The 25,967-nt window shown below is 49.1% G+C and overlaps 1 protein-coding gene across 1 annotated transcript in view; it reads left to right on the forward strand.

The window, feature by feature from the left end:
• The window catches only part of LOC111157666 (EF-hand calcium binding domain 6), a 202,967-nt gene that overhangs the window by 20,038 nt on the left and 156,962 nt on the right, over positions 1–25,967 (forward strand). The window contains 4 exon segments of the mRNA XM_022519282.1: positions 3,364–3,430; positions 20,706–20,842; positions 24,905–24,956; positions 24,958–25,018. Of these exon segments, the coding sequence (XP_022374990.1) occupies positions 3,364–3,430; positions 20,706–20,842; positions 24,905–24,956; positions 24,958–25,018 (317 nt within the window).

Raw genomic sequence — 25,967 nt, forward strand, 5'->3', positions numbered from 1 at the left:
GTAGAGGACTGTGTTTGCAACCCAGCCCTCACAGAATTTCCATAGACACGTGCCAAGTAGTATCAGGCCACACACACGAATCACTGAAAACTGATGAAGAGACAAAGAATGAGGCCTGCAAACAAGTAGAGCCCCAGAGGGCCTGTATCCAGTACAGAAATCCAAATACATGAATCCCGCAGCCATCAGATCTAGAATCTGAAACCGTGGTAGTGTGCTCAGAGAAAGGTAAGCATGGACGCCTTGTATAAACACGAAATAAGAGGCAAAAAGAAAAGAAAGATTCAAAGAAGTACAGAACAGAACTTCTGGTAGTGAAAGATACGATCATTATGGCTATAAAATCCAGTGGAGAAAGTGGATGAAATGCAGCTGAAAGGAGCATTAGTGGAGTGGAAAGTAGGTCTGAAGCTGTGATCCAGAAAGCCACACAGAAGGACAGAGAGATGGAATATGAAGGACAGGTCTAAGAGACATGGAGAGGAGAGAGAAGGCCTAGGAGGTTTCTTATCAGTTTTCCAGATATTTAGGGAAAAGGATAGGGAGGAACCAATATTCGAAGGGCTCTTAAGCCGGACGGATGGACAGAAACCCCCGTGTAGACACGTCACAGAGAGACTGCAAATCTTTGGCATCGACCTCAGCATCACAGAGAGCAGTAAAGGCAGTGAGGGGACACGCTGGGTTCACTTAGGACTGACACTTGGGCCAAGGCTGATGTTCCAGGTGTGAGACCATGGGATGGTCTCTCCCACACACTGGGAATGAAGTATTTGCCAGCCTAGAATTGGTAAGACTGAGATCTCTTCCTGTGGGAATGCCAGGACCCTTTCCCTCTTCTCGCCATAGTAGAGGCTCAAGCACTGATGTCAGGCTGTGGGGACAAGGAGAAACATGTGGCACCTTTGCCTGCCATGTTCAAGGTCGCCTTTCAGCCAGATCCTCTCTTTCTTCATCCTGCAAAGCATGCCTCTTACTTGTATCTGTGCGTGTGGTACTTTCGGTGGAAGGAAAACCCTTCGGGATGGACAGGACGCGATGCGGGCAACAAGAGGGCAGAGAGTGTGGGGTTAGATCCAAACACACCTGCTGACCTCGGGAAGCACTAAGGACTAGGAATAATGACGACTTTGGGAATTTAAAGATAGGATAGAATTAAAATACATGATAGTAGCAATATATATGCTGAGAGGAGGGACCAGAATGGAATGTTCTAGAGTCGTCACTTTGACCAGAAGGAAGATTAAAATTTTTGATTAACTTTAGACTTTGAAAAATACGCAAGTTAGGGGCACCTGGGTGGCTCAGTCGTTAAGTGGCTGCCTTTGGCTCAAGTCATGATCCTGGGGTCCTGGGATCGAGCCCCACATTGGGCTCCCTGCTCAGTGGGGAGCCTGCTTCCCCCTCTCCTGCTCCTTGTGCTTGTGTTCCCTCTCTTGCTATTTCTCTCTATCAAATAAATAAAACCTTAAAAAAATAGAAAAATACACAGGTTATAATTTCCAGAGCAGCTGTCATAAGATTAAAAATGGAATGACTGATTCCCAACTTACAGAGGTAGATAAAAGGAGTCGTAAAAACAGGATTGACGGAAAGGAGGGCAAGAAGCCGCAGAATAGGCAGGTCAAATAAAAATCCCAAGTATATCGGTAATTGTAATAAAGGTTCCACTTAAAAGGCACAGACTGTGTGATTAGATACGAGATAGTAAAATCCACGAAGAGAAGAAACTACACATTTATAAGTTTATAGAACCTACAAGTTTATAGACAGGTTGAAGTGGAAGGGTTCAAAGACATACCATTCCGAAGAATACTCATCTCAAGAAGCTGGTGTGGCTAAGTTACTACCAGATGATGGGCTGTGTCTCCTGAAGGAGACGCTGAGATGGAGTCAGGGGAGACAGTGGTGAAGGGAAGGGGCCCCGTGTGCGCTTGGGCAGAGCGTTTTCCTGGGCCTGCGGAGGGACAGGAGGGTGAGATTGGGCGCGAGGCCACCAGGCTCTGGACCTAAGCTGCTGTCTCTTCAGCTGATGGCAGCTACACAGGCTTTTTCTGATTTCTGTTCTTTAAATCTTATTGCTAAAAAGTGTCATGCGTCTAGTCAATACATAATTAAAACAAAAATTACTGCATTTAAAACAGAATCATAAGGCTGGATTCCTGGTGAGTTTCCACCTCGGACTTGGGCACTTAACCCTCTGAGCCTCAGTTTCCTCCTATGTAAAATGGAGTTCATTTCTGCTTAAAATGCCCCGATGGCTTCCCGTTGCCCCTGTAGGAAGATTCCTTATCATGGTCACAGCACCAAGGAATGGTGTCCACACCATCTCTGAACTCTCCCCCGACCCCGCCCTCCTGGGCGGGCTCTGGTCTCCCCCGCCGATTGACAGCAGCAAGGCTGGCATGTGCTGAGCTCCGTCCCCCTCGGCTTCATGCCGCTCTGTGCTCCCTTTGCTTTGTCCAGAGAGCTTTTCCTTCCAGTGGGTCGCTCCTGGCTCCTCACCTGGTGGGTCTCTCCTGGCTCATTCCAAAGAGGGGCTTGGAAGCAGTTTACAGATATATGGATAACCCCAAATAAAAAATAGTTAATTAAAGCAGATGGCCCCAGGGGCGCCTGGGTGGCTCTGTTGGTTGAATGTCGGACTCTTGATTTTGGCTTGGGTCATGATCTCATGGTCGTGAGATCGAGCCCCATGTAGGGCACTGTGCTCAGTGCAGAGTCGGCTTGAGAGATCTTCTCTCCCTCTGCCCCTCCCCCTGCTCGTGTTCTCTCTCTCTCTCTCTCATAAATAAATAAAACCTAAAAAAAAAGTAGGCAGAGCCAAGGGATGGTGCCTCCACCATCAAGTCCTTTATGGAGTGGCTTAGCTTGCTCCCTCCCCAGTGGACTGGGAACCCCTCAGAGGTCAGAGCAAAGTGCAGCAGCAGGGGGGCTGAGGGTGGGGCCATGACCCGCACCTCCAGTTCGCAACCCGTGACCTTTGTCTCCCTGTCTCCTTGTCTGCAACGATGGCCCCTGACCCACACGCTTGTCGTGAGGATGAACTCAGATGGGGCTTGCCGGGGCTCGCCGTAGGAAATGCTCATCAAGTGTCAGCTGTAATTACTCCGTTCCCACGCTACCCTGGGAGAAGGAATAAATGTCGTTGTATTTCATTTTATGGATGAGGAAACAGAGGCATGGAGAAGCTAAGGGCTTGGCCCAAGCCCCTTCTGCCGGCGAACAGCGGTGCCTAAGAAATACCTTGCGTTAGAAAATACATAATTTAGAAAGCCTTATCATTTTGATCTCTGCATGTCCTACGTAAGCATTTATTTAGTTAAAACCTAATAATGCAAAGTTTCTCTCTTTCTTTTTAAGAGGAGGTGAGAATGAAATGAGTTGCAGTCGGACAGTAAAAGAACTTGAGACCCAAATAGGAGAAAAGGTAATCGGGATCTTTTCAAATTCCGCCCCTCCCCCTCTGCATCCAAAGTCATTGTTAGCAGAGGTAGATGAAGCAGAATGAGCCACATCTTGTCGTCTGTGCTCTCGCGTCAAAGCCGGCCGGCGGGTAGACCCTGTAACAAGACCGCGTGAAAGCGCGCACGCGGACGACTTGTGCTGCCTCGCCTGGCGTGTCTTTGGATGAATGACACCAACAGAAGTCCTGGAAGATTAATCGCTTTTGTATTAACTTTAGATCCCTAGTGGTAGGCCTGCCCTCTCTGCTTTTGTCTAAGACTGAAGCAAAGGATCTCTTTAGAAGGAGAAAACTTATGCATTTTAGCAGTAAGTGCCGGTCAAGAGCAGCGTGGTAAGAAATAACTGGGAAAACTCAGAGTGATGTATGTTTAAGTAGTTAGTAATTTAGCCACAGAAGCTACTACATGTGTTTGGAAGAAGAGCCCATAGTCTTGTCCCTCTTTGCTGATTATGGTTAGACATCATCGCCCACAGCCAGGGAGCGGGGAGATGCTGCGGCTTTCAGGGGGTTGGAATCAGACCCCTTTTAAAAATGCATTTGAGCCTGTCAGTTACACAGGCAGTCTGAGAATCATGATTTAATTTACTCGATTCAATATGTTGGTTTGAAATGTGACAAATTTTCTTTCCTTTTTGAACTCCTCCGAGATTTTCATACATTTCAAAATAAAAAATAGCCAGGAATCCACAAAATGTTTGTCTGAATTTCCCTGGCTGATGCCATTAACACCAGAAAATTCATCTTCATGTGATACTTTTTTAGCATTGTATATTCCTAAAAATCTGGTTTCACTATACGTTAGTAAGGACCCTGATGTAATTAATTATTTGCTGCTTCTATTGTGGTTCATGGGTTAAGCCGTAGGAAATATGTAATGTGATTGATATTATTTATGGTTCATCTTTGTCTCTCCCTAAACTGTGTTAATCATGAAATACTCCTGGGAAATTCAGCCATTTATGACAATCATCGTATCAACATAAACACCATCACAGGTCGATAATGCATCGTTTCAGTGAGTGTAGTGTGTATGGACCTCGGCTGGGATGGTAAATTACCGACAAGAAGGCTTCCATGAGGAAAGCTACAAGGGAACTCCACCACTAGTCATCCCTTCTTCTGACTCCTCTTTTATTCCAGACACCCCCCTTCTCCATGGGGGTAGCCCTCGAACTGGTTAAGAGTTGAGTTGTCAGTGGGCTTACACAGTGCAGCTTTCAAGCAGCTTCTGGGGAAAAAGCTGAAGAGGGGTGATTGAGGAAGTGCTAGACCCCAGGGCGGCTGGGGTGGGGGGCGCGGGGGCATGTTCTGTGCCAGGCTTTCTAGCCAGTGTCAACTGTAGCCCCAGTTCTACCCGGGACCCCGACTCTGGCTGGGCAGGTGGTGTAGGACAAGACTGACCTTGGGACTGTTAAAAAAACAAAACTCAGCTGAGTAAATCTGAAGATCTAATTGGCTTTATTAAGCGATTTGTGAATTGAGCAGTACCCCATGATGCAAAGTGGGGGGGGCGCAAGGAGATGTACAAAGGGGCGGGATTTTATAAGGAGGGGGGCCAGGCAAGAAGGGTTAGCAAAAGGAAAGGATTGTTTCAGGACAGGTCACCTTCCCTCGGTGAGGGGAGCGGGGGAGGACAAGGGGTCTCATCAGGTAGATTACCTCATCTTCCTTTGGGAGTGGTGTGGGGGGAGGGGGAGCAGAGAGGGCGCACGTGACGAGATTATCTCATCAGAGCTGACCAACTAATTCCAGATTGATTGGCTTCAAGTTCCAGTCCTGGAGAAGCCGAGACTTAAGTCTTGGTTTGCCATGCCGCAGGCAAGTGACTCTACGAGAGTCTGTAGCTTTTCTTTTCAATGGGACAGGGTCAGATCTGGGTTGCCATCTTGGAGCTCTGCCCATTACCAGCCCGGCAGCCGTGACAAGTCCTTGTCACTGGGTTTCTTCATCTATTAGTGGGAATAATAACACCCACCTGGAAGTATAACCAAACTCACGGGGTTCGCTGCTTGGAGTCCATCAAACTGAACACAACCTTTGTTGAAAGCAAAGAACTTGGTATTAACCTGTTCCAAGTAAGGAGACCGTGTGTGCCCGCTATACACGGTCTCCCTGAGGGGTTCCAACAGGAAGCTTTTAGTCCATGTATTGAGGGCAAGGGTAGGGAGCACACTAGGCACTTCTGGCTCAATTGCGCATGCCTAGTGTGTCAACATGCTAGTGCCTTTATATAGGATGGTCCAAAAAAAAATGGCGGAAAACTCTGCCCATGGGAGGGGATCCTAGTATTAATAATGAGCTAAAGGTGACCAGGACCACCTGGGGGCATCTGCGTAGGTCCTCAGCTCCCAGTCCAGCTCAAAGAGGCTCACATAAGGGGGTGTCAGGCAAGACACATCTGGCAAGGGGCTCTTGGGTGAGACACCTAGTTGAGCATCTCCTTGGATGGAACTGTTGGTTCTGTAAACAAAGCACATCCCTTCCCTGCTTCTGTCCCTTCCCTTCCTCCCTTCTGTTGATAGCTTTTAGCCCTCTTAGTAACTTCCTGTTGCATCCTAGTTAACAGAAGTTCTGTTGTGTGGCTTAACACTGCGCAGTATAAAACACCTGGAACAGCTGGGAAGTGCCAGCTCTCACTAGAATGATTATTACTGCAGCTCCCTTCGAACGACAGGTAGGGACACCAGTGAGTCATCCCTTCCCACCCACTCCCAAAACAAGCAGAACAAACCAGATACCCTCACTTGTTTGCTGAGTGTAGGAGCGTATTTCCAGCTGAGACGCTCGTCCTGCAAACACTGCCCACATGAGCGTTGGAGACGGGGATGCGTACCTGGGAGCTGTTAAAGGAAGGCTCTCTTTAGACATATGTTGTCATTGCCGGCTGATCTATACGGTCTGGGAATGGAAGAACGCTCATTATTTCGTTTTAAATATAAGTCCACATGGCTTGCTAGAGCCAAGAATGCATGCAAATGTCTCTGAATTTTGGGAGCCAGACTTTGCTAAATGTATGTGTCGTCTAGCCTTCCTAAACCAACAAATAATGAGCAGTTGGCACCCCAGACCTACCAAACCCCAGTGCTCGTGCTTCCTGATCGTTCTCCACTGCAGGGAGCTTGGTCCAATGGCTGGTTCCTTGGCCTTTCCCTTCCTCACACGCACTTAGACCCTCCTGAGTAGGTTCACATCCCTGCTCATTACCCAGTCGCATCCTTGGGCTCTCTGAAGCCTCGTTCTCTCTGTCTATCATGGGCTGGGGACCAGCCTGGATGGTCTCCAGGTCCCGGCTCTCCCAACCTGTGGTGACTGCGATCCACGGCTTCATGTGAAGAGGTTGCTGTCTGATCCCGTGGGGCTCTGTGAGCCCAGGGAGTCCTGAGGACATCATCTTCTGGCTCTAGCTGGTCTTGGTCTTCAGCTGGTGCTGCACTGGGTCCCGGTCAGGAGGCACTTGAAGTCCCTTGCTTGCCTTACTTATGCTCACTCCCTTGGCCCTTTGCTCCCCGTCTGCGCCATGACTTGGCATCTGCTGGACGGGTCCTTGAGTTCTCTGCACTTCCGATTCTCTGCTCTCACGGTCTCCTAGGGGAAGCAGAGGCATTTAGTGGGAATCAGGCCCAGCTGGCTGGAACCCAGCCCCTGCAGCTCCTCCAGGGGACTTTGGACAGGTGTCTCACTATTCTGACTGTCCTCATCTCCAAAGTGGAGACAGCAACCACTCAGGGTAGTTAAAAGAATGAATGAGAATAAGAGACCGGAGCCCGTTGGCGTCCAGTAGATGCTCAGTAGATGTTAGTCCCTTCCTCCATCTGTGAGTGAGTGAGGCCCGTTGTCAGGCACTCCTGAAACCCCTCCGGTGGTTGGCTTTACTTGCCACCAGGCAGCACTACCTCCGTTGTGCAGGCATTGGGTTGCTCTGCCCTGAGAGAAATAGAAAACCCCCTACCCAGCTCACTGAAAGAAGATGGCCCTGCTCATCTCACCTGAGAAGCAGGAGGGAGCACAGATGCGGGGTCGGCTAACTCATGTCCCTGCTGGTCACCAGGATGTTGTTACCATTCGGGCTTGACATGCAGGTAGTGTGATGTCAAGTTTTTTTTCCAGATGCTGTTTCCTCCAATATGTCTCTGTAAACATGGGGAGACTTTTCTCCTGACTCACAGCCAAGAAAAATGTCCCACACCCAAACCAGTCATTGGCAATGACATTGGTCTCCGTGAGCAGCCTGAACCAACCCTGATTACTTCCTGGTGTGGTGCCTTGGCTCCCTCCAGGGCCACCAGAGGGTAGATATCGAAACAAAATGGAAAATGGAGGGTTTTGTTAGAAGAGAGTAGGGGCGAGTGGATTTGCAGAAGGCAACCAGCAGTATCTGCTTCAGCCTCCCACCGAAAGGATCCCCCTAGCCTTAATCCTGTGGACACTGTTATTTTTTGGATTTTGCCAGCTCTATAAGTAATAGCACTGTGCACTTATTAGGAGCTGCTCTAAGTGTTTTACTGTGTTAAAGGACTAATTTCCGGGAGAACCCCTCAAGGCAGGTGCCATCCTTATCCCACGTTGGTATGGAGGAAGCTAGAACAGAGGGTGAACATTTTGACCAAGGGCACACAGCTGGTGGGCAGAGAAGCCACAAGTCCTGCCTTGGCACCTTGGCTCCAGAGTCCTGGCCCTCGGCCCGGGCCACCCTGCCTCTCGGAGGGCCCCTTTAGGGAAAGTACCGAGGCTCCCTTCGCAGTCAGCAACTGTAACTTTGTTATGCTTGTAGGTGGACCCAGTCCATCATGGAGAAGTCACACCTTCACCGCACGCACCAGTGGCCTCTTTTGTTCAGACCACAGACTCGTCCCTGCATCCATGTAGCATCTACTTCTAATGAGCATTTGGGAGTTTCCCTCCTCTTCCTCGTTCTGACATCCTTCCCTCTTATACTCCTTCCACCGTCCTTGGGCTTTTATGCTCCCCACCTGTCCTGCAGGTCCCCAACTTCTTCCCCCAGCCGGGCAGGGTAAGCGGAAGTGCCAGAAGATCTCAGCTTTCTCCTCAAGGTGAGGGTCAGTGCTCCTTGTGAGCCACGCTCAGGGAATTCCTGAGAGGCAGGAAGCCGTGCTGACCGACGGAAGAGCGCAGGGGACATGCAGAACAGTCATGACCCTTCCCCGCCGCCCCTACATATGAAAGAACTGTTCTTAACTGAAGACTAGAATTCAAGAATGTATAATTCAGTTAAAGACATAAAAAAAGCAAATAAATAGGCCCAACTAGAGCCCCAGGCTGTTTGCTCTCATACCACGTCACCACACAAACCAGGGCTGCTTTTTTAAGCCTGGGCGCCATGATGTCAGAACATCTGGTCTACCCAGTCAGCCGTGACTAGTGTGTCTGTTGGACACCAAGCGGTCTGACACGAGTTTTTATGGGCTTACCCTGGTGCCTTGGAGTTGTATAGAGCAGCCTTAGTCATTTGAGAAGCAATTAGTAAATAATGAGAGGTACTAAGCTGCTCGTGCGGTCTGCAATATTCTCACGCGGAAGAGACACAAGTGATGGGTTAGATTCATTTTCTTAAATAGGTGGATTTTCCTCAAAAAGAAATTAAAAAAATTATTGCTCGACAAATAAAGAAACAGTCATTAGAATCGCAACCATTTCATAAACGTACCTTAACATTATAACATCACATTAGCATGAACGAATGTACCAGAATGCAGTCTGTTTGCCTCATAAAAAGACTGTGTCAAACTCAAAATGAGGCCATTTACTAAAACATACAAGCTTTTGGTTAATTTATAATATTCTCCTAATCCCACTTTTATCAGCCCCACTTTGGTGCACGGGTATTAATTGCCTATTATAACAGGTATTTGAACACATCTCCTCTCTCATCTGAAGAAAATATTAGCATATCGTAGAGCTGTTGGGACAGATTGTATCTGAGCCACTTTTTCCTCCTTGCAGAAAAGCCTATCAATCATAACTGAGTATAGTGATTAATAATGTCACAGCTTTTATTCGCGTGTCTGTGTGCAACTAAATGAAGAGGAGTGCTTACATTTTGATCTAGAGAATTTCACATAACAAAATAATCAGTTGCCATTCTAGAAAAAAAAAAATTATATCGAAAATGCTCCTACCCCAGGACCTATTTTTGGTGGTTCTATTATTAATTTACTAAACACTTCATCAGGAAGCTAAAGCAAAGATTTGGTTATATCAGAATTTGCATCATTTCAGGCGGTTTATCTTCTTCTTCTTTTTTTAAATCTTTTTTTAATCTTCTTCTTCTTTTTTTAAATCTTCTTGTATGTTCAGTAGTTCAATCAATATGGTAGGGGAGGCTGGCCGGAGCATGTGGGCTTCCCCAGCTGGGTGTGCACAGAGCGCCAGCCCTCACCGTGTGTGTGGCCCTGAGCAAGCCAGTCCCTCTGGGGACTGTGTCCTTGGCTGTGAAGTGGGGAAAGAATAGTGCAGGGTTTTTCCGATCTTGAGGATCTTGGTGACAATCAATATAAAATGATCTTGGAGCCTAGAAGTTACTCAAAAAAGCAGGAGTTGGAGTTTGCATTTGGAGGAGATAAGACAGGAGTTGTCCCGGGGAAGGGGAAATGATAGTTTGTGGTCGCCTCTAGTTTCAGGCCACAGAGCAGGCCACGCTCTGGAGGACTCCGCGCTTTATCTCCGTCTGGGCTCCAGATTCGGCACCATCCGCAGAGCAGACCGGACCTTCTGCTGGTCATCCTAGGCTTCCCCAGGCAGCCTTCTTCCCTCGGTCACCCCGGCGTCGGAGTGAAGGGTGCCACCGTGCATGGAGTCATTTGTGTTGCAACCTAGGGTCCGTCTGGAGGCCGGTGTTTCTGTACTGGCCCTGCTCCCGCATCCAGCTCGTCTGCTGCGTCCCATGTGCCATCCCGGAGCCCATCCATCTCCCTGCTAGCACCGTCATGCCTACCCTGCGCTTTGTCAGGAACTCCTGGATCGCTTTTCCTGCTCCTGCTCACGCCCCCTACAATCTCTCTTCCACACGACACCCCGACTTACCTGTGCAAAACACACGTCAGATCTCATCAGACTCCCCTGGGTAGGATGCCCCGTGGCCTGCTGTGGCCCGTGGAGAAAGCATCAGACACACATCCTGGCTGATGGCGCTCAGTGTGGAGATGTGTTTGACTGACCTCTCTAAAATTCCATATTTTCCCTGAGACTTTGAGTGTTATGAGACTTGTTTGTGTACTTGTTTATCACCAGGATGTGTGTTCCTGGGGAGTAGGTGCCTTCTCTGTCGTGCTCGCTGGTGTTAACTTTAGTGCCTTGAACAGATCCTGTCTCTTGATGCGACCATCAGGAAACACTTGCTGAAAGGATAAACGGTTCTGTAGGAAAAGTGGACAGTCACTGGAGTAGCCAGAAAACACTGCCTGGTTTCAGACGAGGCTGGTGCTTGAGTTGAGCCGCGGACAGGGTTTCAGGGTTCAGGGTGATGAGGATGGAGGAGGGGGTGAGATGTAGGGCGCTGTCAGGATTGCGCTCTGGCTCAAGAAGAGGATATGGAGGTAGGGACAAGGGGAGAGGCGGCCGGGGCAGTGGGGAGATGAGCTCTGTGACCATCCTGTGGAGAGTTCTGCTTCTCAGGGCAGGACAGGACAGAACACTTTTGGAAGGTAGGATGGAGGGAAAGATGGAATTATTTGAAGGTCAGGTGTGACCCCTAAAGCATGGGGCTGGGGGGGCGGTGGTGGAGGTTCATTGCCAATTTCCGACGAGGAAGTGGCTATTTCGGAGACGGCTGTCAGCAATGTCACAGACACAGTGGCCAGAAGGACGACTGGACTAGGCCTTGCAAGTCACTCGACAGGAACAGCCTACCTTTGCCGAGCACCTCAGGTGTTTGGGGGAAACCATGGAGTTCCTGGGGAGGGGGGGCTTGTACCTCCTGGCATGCAGCTCTGTCCTGTGAGTGATCTGGGGTTAGGGTGACAAGGGCCTACAGCGTTCCTCCTGTAGTACCTGGGACAGAGCTCCCATCCTATGAGTGTGGGCTGGATTCGAAAGAAAGGAGGTTCAGGAAACACTGCTTCTAGATTCGGCACATGTTGAAAGCCTTCGGTGTTTAGACATAGGGCTTATTTTCCTAGCTGGGTCAGAAGTTTTCAACAGCAGCTAAAACTTCTTATTAGAAGTCTTTATATGTTGCAGGTAAGCCTTTTGAAAATGAAAATCAAATGTGGGAGAAGGTGGACACGGCCTCTGGCATATATGTAGCAAGTTTCCCTCTTCACCTTGGCTACAAGGAAACCCCAAGCCAGAGTTTTCGGAGTTTTGCTCCCTTGGAACAACTCTGACTTTCAGAATGCTTTCTTTAGCTCTTTCTTTAACTCCGTTCTCTCTGTTCCCATGGATCTCATTTCAATGTCTTTTTGTGCAAGCTTGTTCAATTTGGGGGAAAGGCAGGGTTTATATGCATTCAAAAACTACATGCATCGTCCTGGGCCCATGGGGGGGCGGGCGGGGCGCCAAAGCAACGAGAGGGAGCGTCAGCCCCGGGCACAGAGGCAAAGGCTTTGTTAAAGGTGAGCCATGCCCGGCCGCTGCTCCTCCCACATGTCCCCAAATTGAAAGTTTGTGTTTATGGGGTTCTGAATGTAGTCTAATTTTTTCCTATCTGGTTTGGCTCATCTCTACCAGCTGGTAAATAGGAAATGTTCACGGTAGGCAGCCAATACTCTGCAGAATGTAAACAGATGGAATCGATAGAAAGTGACAAGCTCGACTGTGCTATGGAGAATACAGAGCCAAAAGTAAGAACATAACAGTCAAGCTACTTACTTCGTTCCAGTTCATTTAGTCCTGAATAGCTCTTCATATCTGCACAGCTGTGTTGTTCTTTTTTTTCCCTCTTTCTTTCTTCTGGGTTGATAATGACAATTTCAAAGAAAAACTTTAATTAAAGATTTTATACGAAATAGCCAAAAGTAGAATAATAAGGAAAATGAGCATTGATGTGTTTATTGTAAGAAAAATCCTTTTTCATGGTTTCATTTGAAAAATTTACTCCTTAAATTTAAAATGAATGTAGTCGTGATGACAGAAAGGCGCCAGACCGGCAGCCGTGGATGCTGAACCCTTCCGCTTTGCTGCGGAGCCAAGACACAGAAGCTGCTAGAAGCCCCTCCCCTTGGGGTTCAGTCCCCAGGCAGGCGGGTAGGAGGCCGTTCTCACCCCCTTCTGCTAGACACTGGGCAAGGAAGCCTGGTTCCAGGGGAGGAACAGAGCAGAAAAGAGCTTACCAGGGGAGGAACCACTGTGGACAGTCGGAGGGAGTTTACTGGGTGGGCTGCGCTCTGGCGTGAAGAAGCGTGGCCTTCCTCCCCGGTAAGGGCCACATCAGAGCCGGGCCTAAAGAAGGATTATTTGCAGCCTGAGAATTCTGGCCTTCTGGGAGGAAACATTAGGCTTTTTCTCACCTCTTTTAACGTCTGGGTGGTCATATTTATTTGGGTTCACAGCTTTCTTTCCTGGAGCTCAAAGTGCTATAAAAAGAATTTTAAACAAAGAACTATAGCGAACTAATAACAGCCACGGTTAGCGGTTTACTGAACCATCTGATCTCAGTGGGACACAAATATGAAGTAGTTTGACTGTTCTCTTCTCACTGTTCTCAAGCAGGCGTTAGCAGATCTGCCTTTTCATTCCTTAAGGGTATCTTAGGCAGATCTCATGGCTTTCTGGTCACATTTAGTTATAAAAGTCTAGCACAGGCCAGTCCAGTTTCAACCTTGAGCTCAGCTCCAGGCCCGCTGGCCATCTCTTCCCCTTCTTCCTAACCGAGAGGCCTGCCCCCTGCTTACTCGCTGGTCCTTCTCTCCCTCTCCCCACCGGTTGTAGTTGGGGTCTTTGATGAGGGCTGAGGAAAGGGAGTATGCCTTTCTCTTCCTTCACTGGGGTCCTGGTGTCCTCTGTGGGCAGCACATGGGGAGTTATTAGGATTATGCTGGTGGGGGGGGGGCTTTGGACTGTACGGTTCCCTGATGAGGAGGGTCACCTCTGGCATAACTCCTCTAGACCTTCTCAACTCTACCCTGGGTTGTTCACTGCATATCCTCAGGCTGTATGGGTCCCCTCACTTGAGGAGCAGCCCCTGGGAGGGGGACAATTCAGGCCTTCTGCCTTGGTCTCCAGTTAATCCATTGGAAATTTACATGTCATCTGTGACAACAGTAGGTATGCACTTGGCACTCATTGGCCCCGCCCACTCTGCTCTGCTGTCTCTGACCTGTTCTCAGTTCTTTTCCCCAGGAAGGTGTACAGCAGATCACTGAGTCCATTAGGAGATGAGATGCCCACATGCCCCTTCTTGCAGGTTCCTGGCCTGTCTATACAAGGATTTCCTTGGCCTACTGAAGCTTCTTCTCCATGAATACTGCAGTCACCCTATCCACCCATCCATCCATCCATTCATCGTCCATGCATCCATCCATCCATCCATCCATCCACCCTCTCATCTATCTATCCATCATTATCCATCCATCCATCCATCCATCCATCCATCCATCCATCCCCTACCCATCTATCACCCATCATTCATCTATCCATCATCCATCCATCCATCCGCCCTCTCATCTATCATCCATCATCATCCATCCATCCATCCATCCATCCATCTGTCCATCTATCATCCGTCCATCATCCATGCATCATCTGTCCGTCCATCTGTCCTCTCATCTATCCATCCATCCACCTGTCCACCCATCCCTCCATTTATTCATATATACATACATTCATCCATTCAACAAATATTCATTAATCCAGGCTCTATTCTTGGTTCTGGACTCCTGCCTACCAAAGACCTTATGTCCTCTCAAGGCTCCTATTAATGGGCTGGGCAGGGGGTCAGTGAAGGGGTTGGAGGAGTTGGCTGGGGCGGGAGGAGCAGTGGTACTCAATATTTCTTTTTTTTTAAATTTTATTTATTTATTTATTTATTTATTTATTTGACAGAGAGAGAGATATCATAAGTAGACAGAGAGGCAGGCAGAGAGAAGGGAGAAACAGGCCCCCTGCCGAGCAGAGAGCCCGATGTGGGGCTCGATCCCAGGACCCTGAGATCATGACCCAAGTTGAAAGCAGAGGCTTAACCCACTGAGCCACCCAGGCACCCCGGTACTCAGTATTTCTTGACACGGGTATGCGGATGTTTGGTCATTTGGAACTCTGTCCTCAACCTTTGGTCCCAGTCTGCAGCTGCCCCACCCCACCTGAGGTGCCACCTGAGGTGCTTGCACACCTGAGCTCCTTTCCTCCCAACCACAGCTGACAGGGCCCCCTTATTCACTCCCATTTCACAGATGAAGATACTGAGGTTTTGTGGTCAGGTTACTGCTGCAGGGTTACCTGAAAAATAGCGCAGAGCTGGGATTTGAAGTCTCAGCTCAGAGCCAGTGTCTGGTCATGGCGACACTGTCTGGAGGTCCTTGTGGGGAAGGAGGGAGGGAGGCACGGAGGCGCTGGCGTTGTGGTGGGGGTGGGCAGCCGCTGCCGCCAGGAGCAGTTTCTGTGGTTCTCAGTGTGGCTCACCATCATGCTTGTGGGAGGTTTCTACCTCCCCCTCCCCATGTCCCCGCCTCACTCTTTAAGGTCAGATGTTCTCTGCTTCTTGTAATAGCACTTAAGAGTCTGCCTTCCATAAATTCATCTAAATCTTTATTTGAATATTTTAATTTTGCTGCTCTTGTCCCCTCCCCCCCATTTCATGTCACTCCCATGTGAAATAGGGCTTCGTTTCTGTTCTGGGAACGTTAGGTGAATGAGTCCTGGCTTGTGTAGGCACAGTGCAGAACTTAAAGCTTTCCAGCCTGCGATTCCCCAGCCCTGCTGTCCAGATGGAAGAATCTAGGCTTTTTAGTCTGTCCTCACTGTGGTTCCCTTCCCTAGATGCTTGGTTCACCGCCCAGCCCATCATCCCCCTTGTCCTTGGGCATCTCCCCAGCCTGGGGCTCCAAGGACATAGAGAGGGTCACATACTGCCCTGCTGTGGTACTCCAGGCAGGGGGCTCCATGCAGTGGGGGCCAGGGAGAGAGAAGGAGGAGTGGGGACCAGGATGAGGGGGAGACGGCCAGCTAGCATTAGCTGGGGGAGGTGGGGGGGTGGAGAGCTGGGGCTGTGGTGGCTGGCACCCAGCCTGTCATGGGGCTCAGAGAGCCATGAGCAGCAGCTCATGGCTGGGCCTGGGATGGGGGCGGGGAGAGAGGGTGTTGGGACTGAGTCTGGCACAGGAGGTGGGGAAGATGGTTGGGGAGAGAAGACAGCAGCTCCTTCATAGCCTCAGGCCCATTTCCTGGCTCCTGAGTCTTTAATTTAAAGGTGTAAGTAGCTATTGTTTTGGTTTTCTTTTAAATCCTCAGGGCTTCCCCTGTGCTGGTGCACAAAAAGTTCCCAACACTTACCACCACCTCCATAGAAGTGGGAGTGTGTCGGGGAGAGTGGAACAGGGGACTCGAACTTGCTCTGTAAAGCTAGGAAGTCTTGCTGTCATTATGGGCCAGACGTTACTCTGCCCTGCCACTGTTTGTAGGGGACGCAGCCAGAGCCACCGTGCAACTGAACGGGCCTGTCTGGGCACCAATAACATTCACTTACAGATACTGCAATTTGAAACTCACCTTTCACATGTCACAAGTACCCTTCTTTTGACTTTTTTCGACCATTAAAAAGTGTAAAAACCATTTCTAGCTTGCAGGTGTACAAAAAGAGGTGGAGGCGAGAGTCCACCGCATGTGGGGTACAGCAAAGGGAGTCAGGTGTCCAGAGGCTGGGACATCAGGCTTGGAGTGCCCCCGTTTCAGGCCCACCCCTGGGTCGAAGCAAAGCAAGAGCTCATTTTCTGTCCCGGGCAGGGCAACCTGCTGGGATTGGAAGGAGGAAACGACAGACAGTGGCTCCTTTCTGTTCGCTAACTGTGCCTCAGTTTTGGCCTCTCTCCCTGGGCTTGGCCCTCTGGAGTCCCTTCCCGCAAAGCAGTGGGGATTGAGGGATGGAGCCCAGTTGAGCAGAGGCTGGATAGGGAGCTGGGGACCTGGTTCAGGCAGGAACACACACGAATGACAAGACAGAAGTTTGGGCTTCAGCGCTGGGATGGAAGTGTAATTAGGAAAGCCAGAGGGAGGGCTCAGGCTCTCAAAGAACAGTGGCAGGATCAGGGAAGGGCCTGGGGCAGCAGACCCGGCCTGCAACAGAGAGAGAAAGAAACGTGAAGTGGTCCAGGCATAGACGAACACTAAGAGGAAGTGAGGGGTCAGGAAGGGATGAGAGCGAGCTTTTGTGCGCACCTCCCTCGGTGGGGAGCAGGTGGTGTGCGACAGACCTGAATGAAGGCCAGGAGGGAGCTGTCGGGAGGAAGAGATCGGAGGTGCAAAAGTCTTGAAGGGTGAGTGTGCGCGGTACGGGGGAGAGAGAACAAGGAGGCCTGGCAGCCGGAGCAGAGAGAGTAGGGGAGGGAAGCAGGGGTGGGGTTGAGAGGTAGGGAGGGTCAGATCAAGGAGGGCTTCGCAGGCCTGGTGAGAACTTTCCAGCATATGCGGGAGAGCCTGCCGTGCTTGTGAATTTGGGTAGTTCCTTGTGGCTGGAGCCCAGGGACTGTGGGAGGGGGCGAGATTGTGGGATTTGGAGCTGGCGTGGGGGGTAAGCAGGAGGCTCAGAGACACTGGCTCTTAATACAGACGTGTCCCACTTCTACCAAAATGGCACACGTCTCGCTGGCCTAGAAAGGAGCTAGAGGCTGCCCACGCCATCCTATTTTTCTGTCTTTACCTTTTTGTCTCCTGCCTCTCCTCCCTTTTCCAGGGAACAGGGAAATGGGGTAGGGCAGGGACACGGTCCCTCTTGTGACCCCAGCCACTTGGCTCCTGTATGCTTTCCTCTTCTCTCCTGTCACGGACAGGACAAGTCTTGTACACCGTGGCCCTAACTCGCCCGCCTTCGATAAGCCCCGCCATCTGCAGCTCAATTCAGATCTTGCCAAACTTCAGTCTGACAAATGATAAGAAACTTGGAGACATACCTCTGGTGGGTGTGAGTTCTGTGCCAGACTCGCTGCTTCCTGGCTTTCCACGCTGGAGACCCATATGGGCTGCTTCGGGAGTTTAAAAAAGCGCATCGCCTCATGTCCTCCGTTTTACCAGAAGAGGTGAATCGGGATTTGGCGGCAGACAAGGTGCCGTGGGTCCCGTGTGACCCCTGGGCAAGGGCGCTCGGCGGCCGCGGCTCTGCTCTTTGAGACAAAGCCGCTGGGCTGAGGGAGGACACCTGAGAGCCAGCCTCGCCGCCACGGACACCATGCCCCCTCCTCCTCGCTGGGCATTCCCGGGGTGGGAGAGTAAGATGGTTTCAGCCAGCGCTCCCCAGCTGGTAGCAGTGGGAGATGCGTCTAGAATTTAGCATGGGGCTTTGCACAGAACATTTCACTGATAGTTGTTCAAGGATGATATTATTAGAATCATTATTCCATCGATGGTAGACCGAGGCATTCTTACATCCAGGATCGGCCCTGAGGGGGGATAGCAAAGCTTCCTCAGGGTGTGGCCTTCTCCCCAAAAGAAGAGAGATTCATTCATTCACTCAGACAGTTACTGAGCCAGACTCCGGAGCCAAAGCTCTGAACCCAGCTCCGGGAGCTGACATTCCCGAGGGAGAGTCAGACGGACAGTAAAGATGAGCATGAAATCAGTTGTTGAGAAGTACTGGGAAGACGAGGATCAGAGTGTGGGGGGTGGGGGGTGGGGTCCTAACTTACCCTTGTGGTCAGGAAGGCCTTTCTGGTAAGATGACAGGTGCTCCGAGATCTGGATGAAGTGAGGGAGTGAGGCAGTGGGTATCCAGGGAAGAATGTTCTAGGCAGAAAGAACAGCAAAGGCAAAAGCCTTGAGGCAGGAGGAGCCCGGCACTGTGGAGGGGCTGGTGTGTGGCCCCAAAGCAGCGAGAAGGGTGGGCGGAACGCAGTGGGGGAGAGGAGGTGGGAGAGCCGCCAGGACCCAGTCTGGGGCGCCTGGAGGGTCGCGGCTTGTGGGGAGATGTGAGTGAGGCAGCGTGGCTGTGGGGTGGGCTCAGGAGTGTCTGGTAGGCAGCATCATGACACAGGAGGGGAGGCCCCTCCCATGGGTTTGGAGTCCAACAGTTGCTGGGGAGGACCAGGCCATTGGCTGTCACCTTACGGCCATTTCTGTCTTTCCTGTAAATAGCTGTCAGTGGTGGGAAGGAGAGGGGATGGGAAGGGAGGTTAGGAGCAGGAAGAAGGTAGACAGCTTCGGGATGAGGTGGCGAGGGACTAACACAGCAAAGCAGGAACACACAGCGCCCTCAGGTGAGGGGACCCAGGAGAGCGTCGAATGGGTCACATCAGGTGCTTGGAAAAGGCACTGAGCTGGCTTAACCTGGGTGCAGGCTTCCCAGGGCTGAGGCGGGCAGAGGGGCACATACGCAGTGGTGACTACAGGGACAGGGTGGTTGGGAGGGAGCGACAGGGAGTTGTGCCCAGGAACTGAGTGGCAGGTAGGAGCCCTGCTGGGGAGAAGGCTGTGGGGTCCTGCACTCGAACGAGGCGGCTGGAGGGTGGGGGGGGTGGTTGGAGCATGGGGCTTGATTTTAGAGAGTGGCAGTCGTTGGGGATGACGTGGTGTGGAGTCTGAGCAGAGAGAGATGACGTCTGGCTGAGCGGAGGACGGGGAGCTGAGAGACCTGGGCTCAGAGGTCGTCTGTAGGGAACTCTGCGGGGTCCCAAAAGTAGGGGCGGCATGTCAGGCCCTCACAGCCCAGCCAGGAGGGCCTGGGACTCAGGTCCAAGCAGCCAGGGAGAATAGGGAGCAGTGGCCGTCCTCCCACCAGCTTCATGAGCTCCCACCAGCTCAGGTGTGAGCGTGAGGGCAGCCACCCCAGGAGCAGGCTGCTGGGGGTTCCTCCCCAATCAGACAGAGTCCAGTGAGGGGAGCTGGCAGAAGAAGTGTTGAGGAAGACAGGGATGTTAATAACAAGAAAAAAAAAAATAACCAACCTGCTCCTCTTAGTGTTTTCCCCAAACCTCTTCCTTGAGAGGCACTGATCACCCGATTCTAGATGGGGGATGGACTTGATCTAGCCCAGGGCAGCAGAATCAGACCTGGCAAGGCCCCACTGTGCCAGTCCTGCATCACTTTTCATCCACAATCCCATCCCCAGCCGTCACGTTCCACCGTGCTGAATGCGCTCCTTTGCTGCCCTAGCCACCCCTCTCAGCTCAGATGCCTCCTCCTGCAGGAAGTCTCCTGGATGACCCAGGCCTGAAGTGCCCGTTCCCTTCTGTGAAGGCCTCCAGCTCTGTGCTCTCCGTGTTACCTGGTTCTCATTCCCACAGCTCAGCTTCACGAATATTTATTTTATGTCTTGTCTCCTCCTCCAGTACCGTGGCTAAAGGGTGGGTTTGCGTTAGAATCCTGGTATCATCACTGTCGATGCAGGTGATGTCCGGTGACTCATGTAGCCTCCTTGAGCCTCAGTTTTATCCAACAATGGGGAGTGATACTTCCTTCCTGTGGGTTGGGGGGATTTGATCACATAGCTCCGAGCTTGGCACCCGTGAGGCCTGGCGAGGTTCCTGTCCTGTAAGTACCAGTAGCTTTGGGGTAAGCGCATAGCTTAGCACTCTGAATCCCCACATCCCCATTTGGCTCAACCAAATGCCTTTCATGTTTGTGTGCCCAATAAATATGCCCTTGCTGAATTTGGGAAAGACATCTATGCAACTTTTCTACAATTCTTTTTTTTTTAAATTCAGGGGTTGAAAGGTACAGTACTGTCTTGCAGCTCCTAGTAAAAACATGCATGTAGCTGTGGAAAAATGAAGATCGTCCAAGTTCAGCCCTGCCTGAACTATAGTTTTTAAGCACCAATCAACAAAAAAAAGATTTTTCACATGGCTCTAAAAGGGAATGGATTGTGTATGAGACTTACTGCTTTACATCAGAAATACTTTTTAAAAACTTACTGAGACCATTTACAGAGAAAATGGCTTTACAAACATTCAATAAGTGCAAAGTATTCTTTTTTCCATAGACCTATCATTTTGCAATACCTGCAACTGTGAGTCTTTGATAACATTTATTTTACAAGAAGTACTTAAAAATGTTCACATTTTTTTTTTTTTAATGACCATTCTGGTTTTTAACACAGGGTCTTTTGACTTCTCCAACATCACTTTTTCCTACACAGATTTTCAAAAACATTAAAACTGTTATCAAAGCCTTGAAGCTCATTGATGTTAACAAGACTGGTCTGATCCAGCCCTGTGAGCTGAGGAAAGTTCTGGAGACCTTCTGTTTGAAGATGAAAAGTGACGAATACAGAAAGTAAGTGAGCGGAGATCTGGGGAGAGGTGGCTCAGTAGAACTTAGCCCAGTTTCAAAGTGGGGCCTGCAGGTGCACTGGGACCAGACATCACCCCCTCCCCCCGCTCTGTCTTGACTATTTAAAAGAGGTGCTCGAGGCATGTCTCCTCTGTTGGTGGCCCTCTCCGCGAATGCGCAGATCCGAGAGCTAATGATTCGGATTCTGAGAGTCCCCAGGGCGGCAGTCATCTGGCCTGCAGATCAGAACACATCTTGATTATTTCAGTAATCCATCACCAGTTGTCTCTCCTTCCCTGGTTGGCTCCACGCCCGCCGTCCCTCGTGTTTCCAGTTCACAGTTGATGTTGACTCAAAGCCCGGGGATAGAGGAGAACAAATTTCAGGAATTATTCCTTGGTCGAAGTGTTCCCTGTTGGCTCTCCCTCCTGATATAATAACAGAAACTTAACTTTCCCCTGAGGACAGTTGTTGCTGGGGTCCAGGGGACACTGCAGCAGGGGGACAGTGAATAACTAAACGTTTAGCTGTTTCACGGCTTTCAAAAGCCCTCCCCCCCCCCACCTGCTCCTCCTGCAAGGGCAGCGTGTGGAAATCTGCATGGGCTTCGTCTTTTTGTTGTTTTGAGCATCCAATAAACTCCAGATCATTTAGAAGAAGCCAAAGGTTTGGCTTCTGTGGCTGCCTGAGCTTTGAATGGAAGCCACTAGAAGGGGGCCCACGTTTAACTTCATTTCTGTGATACTTGGCCAACAGACTCTCTTCCTCTTCCTGCCTTTTCCCCCCTTTCTAAGTATCCCCCAGGCTGTTAACAGAAGTACCGAGCCTTATTATTTCACTCTGAGCCGAAGAGTTTCACATCACACCGCAGTTATAAATCCCGATGACACTGGTGGCTGCGCTCACACGGTGTCATAAAGACGACACTGCTTCTGGAAGGAGTGCGGGGAGTTGCTCCTGTGGCAAGCAAGCATAGGGGGGATGTGACCATGGCCTGGGCATCGTGGGGGCTGAGAAACAAGGTGACTTTTTAAAAAATATATGTATTGCCTGGTCTTTTGAATATTTTCTTCTTTCTTCCTCTTTATAACCCACCTCAGAATATAAAAGGACATAATAGATGTTTTAATTTTTATATCTTTCCGACTGGGAAAGTGTCCAGAATAAGATCCAAACAAAACAAATTAAATAATTTTGTGCACGCAATTATAGAACAGAAGCAACACTCTTCTAAAACAGGCCATCAAAAAACAAAACAGTGTTTTATTTGACAATAAACCTTGTGTTTGGCACTGCAGTCTCCAACCTAGTAAATCTATAAAAAATGTTACTGTCTGTTTCCCCATCTCGTAAGTATCGAATAATAAAGAACTCCACAAATTTTTATTTGAGATTTTTTTTTTTAAGCCTCGGCAACAATACTGTTTTCATGATAAGGCTTGAGAAACTTAACATAATGGAATTGCTTTTCTTTAGAACAGAAACACAGAAGATCAAAAGTAGACCATTTCTTCAATTGCTTTAATGCTTTTCTTTATTGAGGCTCAAGAATATACTCTTTCCTTGAGAAGATGCTTCAGTATTAACTTGGCCTTTTTAGTTTTTGAGCAGGAAACACAATGCATTTTTGAATCCTTTCTTTTATCGGAAACAGCCTTCTCTTAAACACCAGCCTCTGCCTCTCAGGGTGGCGGCAAATGCCTGCCTGGCCTGTAGAGTCTGGCATGCCTGGGGTTAGGTCTGTGGACTCCTTTCTCGGGTCTAGGACCTCCGGAGGCTCCTGGGCCTCTCCGAGACCTAGCTTCCTCTTAAAGAAGTGGAGACCGAGGAGCCCACTTTGCAGGGCTGGTGTTAGGATTCCCCATGATGCACACAGTGGGCCTGTGATGCTCCTGGCACAGGTAGGCGCTCGTCCCGCAGTGACCGTCACGGTCATGGACATGCCAGGAATGCGCTTTACTCCTGGGAAAACAGTTCTCTTTGGGCAGCAGAACACCACGCAGCGTGTATGGAGAAGAGGCGAGAGAGAAAATCATGGCCAGTATTATACTTAATCACACCGCCCTGAGACCTGTTGGGTTTTGCTTTTGCTTTTGCTTTTCCTTTCCCATCTCTCACGCCCCACCCTCGGTTGCTTTGTAGACTGAAGTATTTGAATCCCGATAAAATAACGGATGAGCAGCCTGAAAAGCCAATAGACTCACTGGGGGTCAGCTGGCCGCCTGAGCCCACCATTGAAGCCCACGGCTGGTTGTAGGTGGGGATGCTGGAGAGCTTTATGGGTCCATGGGTGTCATTCCCTTTGTTCCCTACAGTTGGCCTTCCTGCACGACCAATTCGCCTGCAGGTCTGTGCAGGTGTGTGGGCTCTCCTGCCCCCAGCGCAGGGCTCTGGGAAAACGGCCCTCAGGAACGATGCTGCTTCCCCTGCCTTTATTCCTATAAAAAAGCCTACGGGGTACTGCATGTCTGGCAGTACTGAGGCTTAAATTTTTGACATTTTATCTGTAGGAAATATTACCATGGGATTCTGTCTGTGTGTCCTCAATGACTATGTGGCCGGTATTATGAAGGTGGCTGGGGCTGGGCGTTAGGAGAGGTCAGGATTCTCTTGGAGGAAATAGCAGTCTGGAGAAATGCTGAATTTTTACAGAGAACAGGGAAGTTGGTGATGAGATTTTTATCAGGATCTGGACATGTTGCTGGAGCAGCAGAGAAGTCAAAGCTTTCCATAGGATGGCAGCCCAAACAGGAAGGAGCACAGGAGGTCAGCCTCCTGGGTCCCCGGGCCTACGGCCGTATTTTCACAAGACAGAGAGTGTGGATGAAAGATGTGGCTATTTGGGGAGTTTGAGCCTGAGCATCTGGCAGCTATCCTATCTCCAGATAATTTTTCTTATTAGAACAATAGGCAAGATTCATCAAAGTGGAAAAAAAAGGTATGCATCGAAATGAATACATGACATTACTCTTTGTTAAATTTGGAAAACAGAAAAATAACAAATACTTTAAGTGATAATTACTAAATTTTTAGAAAGCAGCATGAAATTAGGTAATTATAGAAACCAACACATATGGAGATAATATAACCAAACATTTAAAAACTGTCAATTTTTTATAAATGTAATAATGCAGAAATCATCTAGAAAACCATTTATCAAGTGGCAGATTTGAATAATAGAAAATTCATCTTAAGAAGAAAAAAAAATCCAAGCATTATTTATCTGAACTTTAAAAAAAGAGTATCTCAGTATATTTTAGGGAGAGACACTGGTTAAGTGGTTTTTTTGGTTTTTAAAAATTTTTTATTTATTTGAGAGAGAGAGTGTGTGGGCATGTGAGAGAGAGAGAGAGAGAGGGAGAGCATGAACAGGGGGGAGGGACAGAGGGAGAGGGAGAAGCAGACTCTACTGAGCAGGGAGCCCAATGCAGGGCTCGATCCCAGGACCCTGGGATCATGACGTGAGCCGAACACCGATGCTTAGCTGACTGAACCACCCAGGCACCCCGGTTATGTGTTTGAATAATGTTCTTTTCTCTCTCTGGAAATCATAGAATGCTTCAAGGCAAGTTTTGCCCCTGACACAGTGAACTGGGCCTCAGTTTGTCTCTGTGATATGCTGTGCTTGGTCAAGAGGATGGGCTGTGTTCCCCCCTACCCCCAGCTCTAGCCGTCTCTGGTTATGGAGACTTTCTGCTAACCGACTCAGGTCCAGATCATTGCCCCGTAATTATTAAAGGCAGGCGGGACCCACTTTTGCTGTCCATGTGCAGCCTGAACCCTGGCCTCCCCTTCCTCTTGCCAGAGGAGGGAGAAAACCGGGACCTGAGACGTGTCTGTACCACTGGAATCTTACACGGGCATCGGTAGGCCAAGGACAGCGATCTCCGCAGGGTCTGTGTGTTTTCCTCTTGCAGTAATGCTTCCCGGGGTTCACTTTGGAATTTCAGCTCTAGCTAGAAACACAGTAAAATGAATACCAGCCCCGGTGTTCAAGGAGACCTTGCTTCATTTCAGATTCTCTGTCTCATAATTTCTGATTACCAAAGAGCATTTCTCTTCCAGGTTTGCACAACATTACAACATTGGTAAGGACACCGCAGTGGATTATAACGTTTTTTTTGAGGAACCTCAGTATGAATAACGACTTGAATCTTAGGTATTCTGGGGGAAGTCAAGGTGAGCGTTTCATAAGCATATAGCTAAAGATTTCAGTGTCCTTTGGCATGGTAATCCCTCTTCTCTGAATCTCTTCTGAGGAAGTACTTTCAAATACGGAAACTGCCTTATGCACAAAGATAGCCACGGCATTGTTATTCAGAAGAATAACATAAATGTGTAACCACAGGAGAAGGATTCAGTGAGTCACAGCACATGCACCTGGTAAAACGTGCAGCTACGAGCGATGATTTCCGTGAAGTTAATGGTAACATGGCAAGTGTACGTGGGGTATCAGTAAATAATGGGAAAGGAATTCTAGAATACAGATTGTCTTTAAGTGATGTGTCTCTGGGTTGTTGTTTGGTTCTTTTTTCTGCTCCTTCTATATTTTCAAAAATTTGTATAATGAACCTGTTACTCCTTTTGTGATGGGAAAAATCTTTATATAAAAGGGCGAATAGCTGTGTAGTTTCTGCATTGTATTAGACGTACATGTGAAGCCAGGCCACTCATCCCTTCCTTGGGTTCAAAGCCCAGTAACATACTTATCTTTAAGGAGTATGTGCATGTGGGTGTATGTGTGTGTGTTTTTAAAAAACAGGGAAGGTGAGGCATAAAATAAGTCACATAAAGAATATAATAAAGAATATAATAATAAAAAGCATTTATTTATTATGTTTTCTGTAGACACTTTATAAGCTTTCATTTTAATTTTGATTTCTTTCAGTACCTTTGTACTTTTGTACTTTGTACACTCAGCAACTTTGTGAGTTGGGTATTATTGTCCCGTTTCTCAGATGACAAAATGTGGACTCAAGGGTGCTAAATGAAGTCCTCAAAGTCATATAGTGTGTTTTTGGTGGAGTTGATATTTGAACTGTTTAATTTCAAAGCAGACTGTTAAAATGCCTGAGAGGGAAGAACAAAATGTCCTGGGGTGTTCACAGGAGGAAGAGGGGTATCCAGG

Source organism: Enhydra lutris, unplaced genomic scaffold (assembly GCF_002288905.1).
Source record: "Enhydra lutris kenyoni isolate GAN:26980312 unplaced genomic scaffold, ASM228890v2 scaffoldscaffold55, whole genome shotgun sequence".
Taxonomy (NCBI): domain Eukaryota; kingdom Metazoa; phylum Chordata; class Mammalia; order Carnivora; family Mustelidae; genus Enhydra; species Enhydra lutris.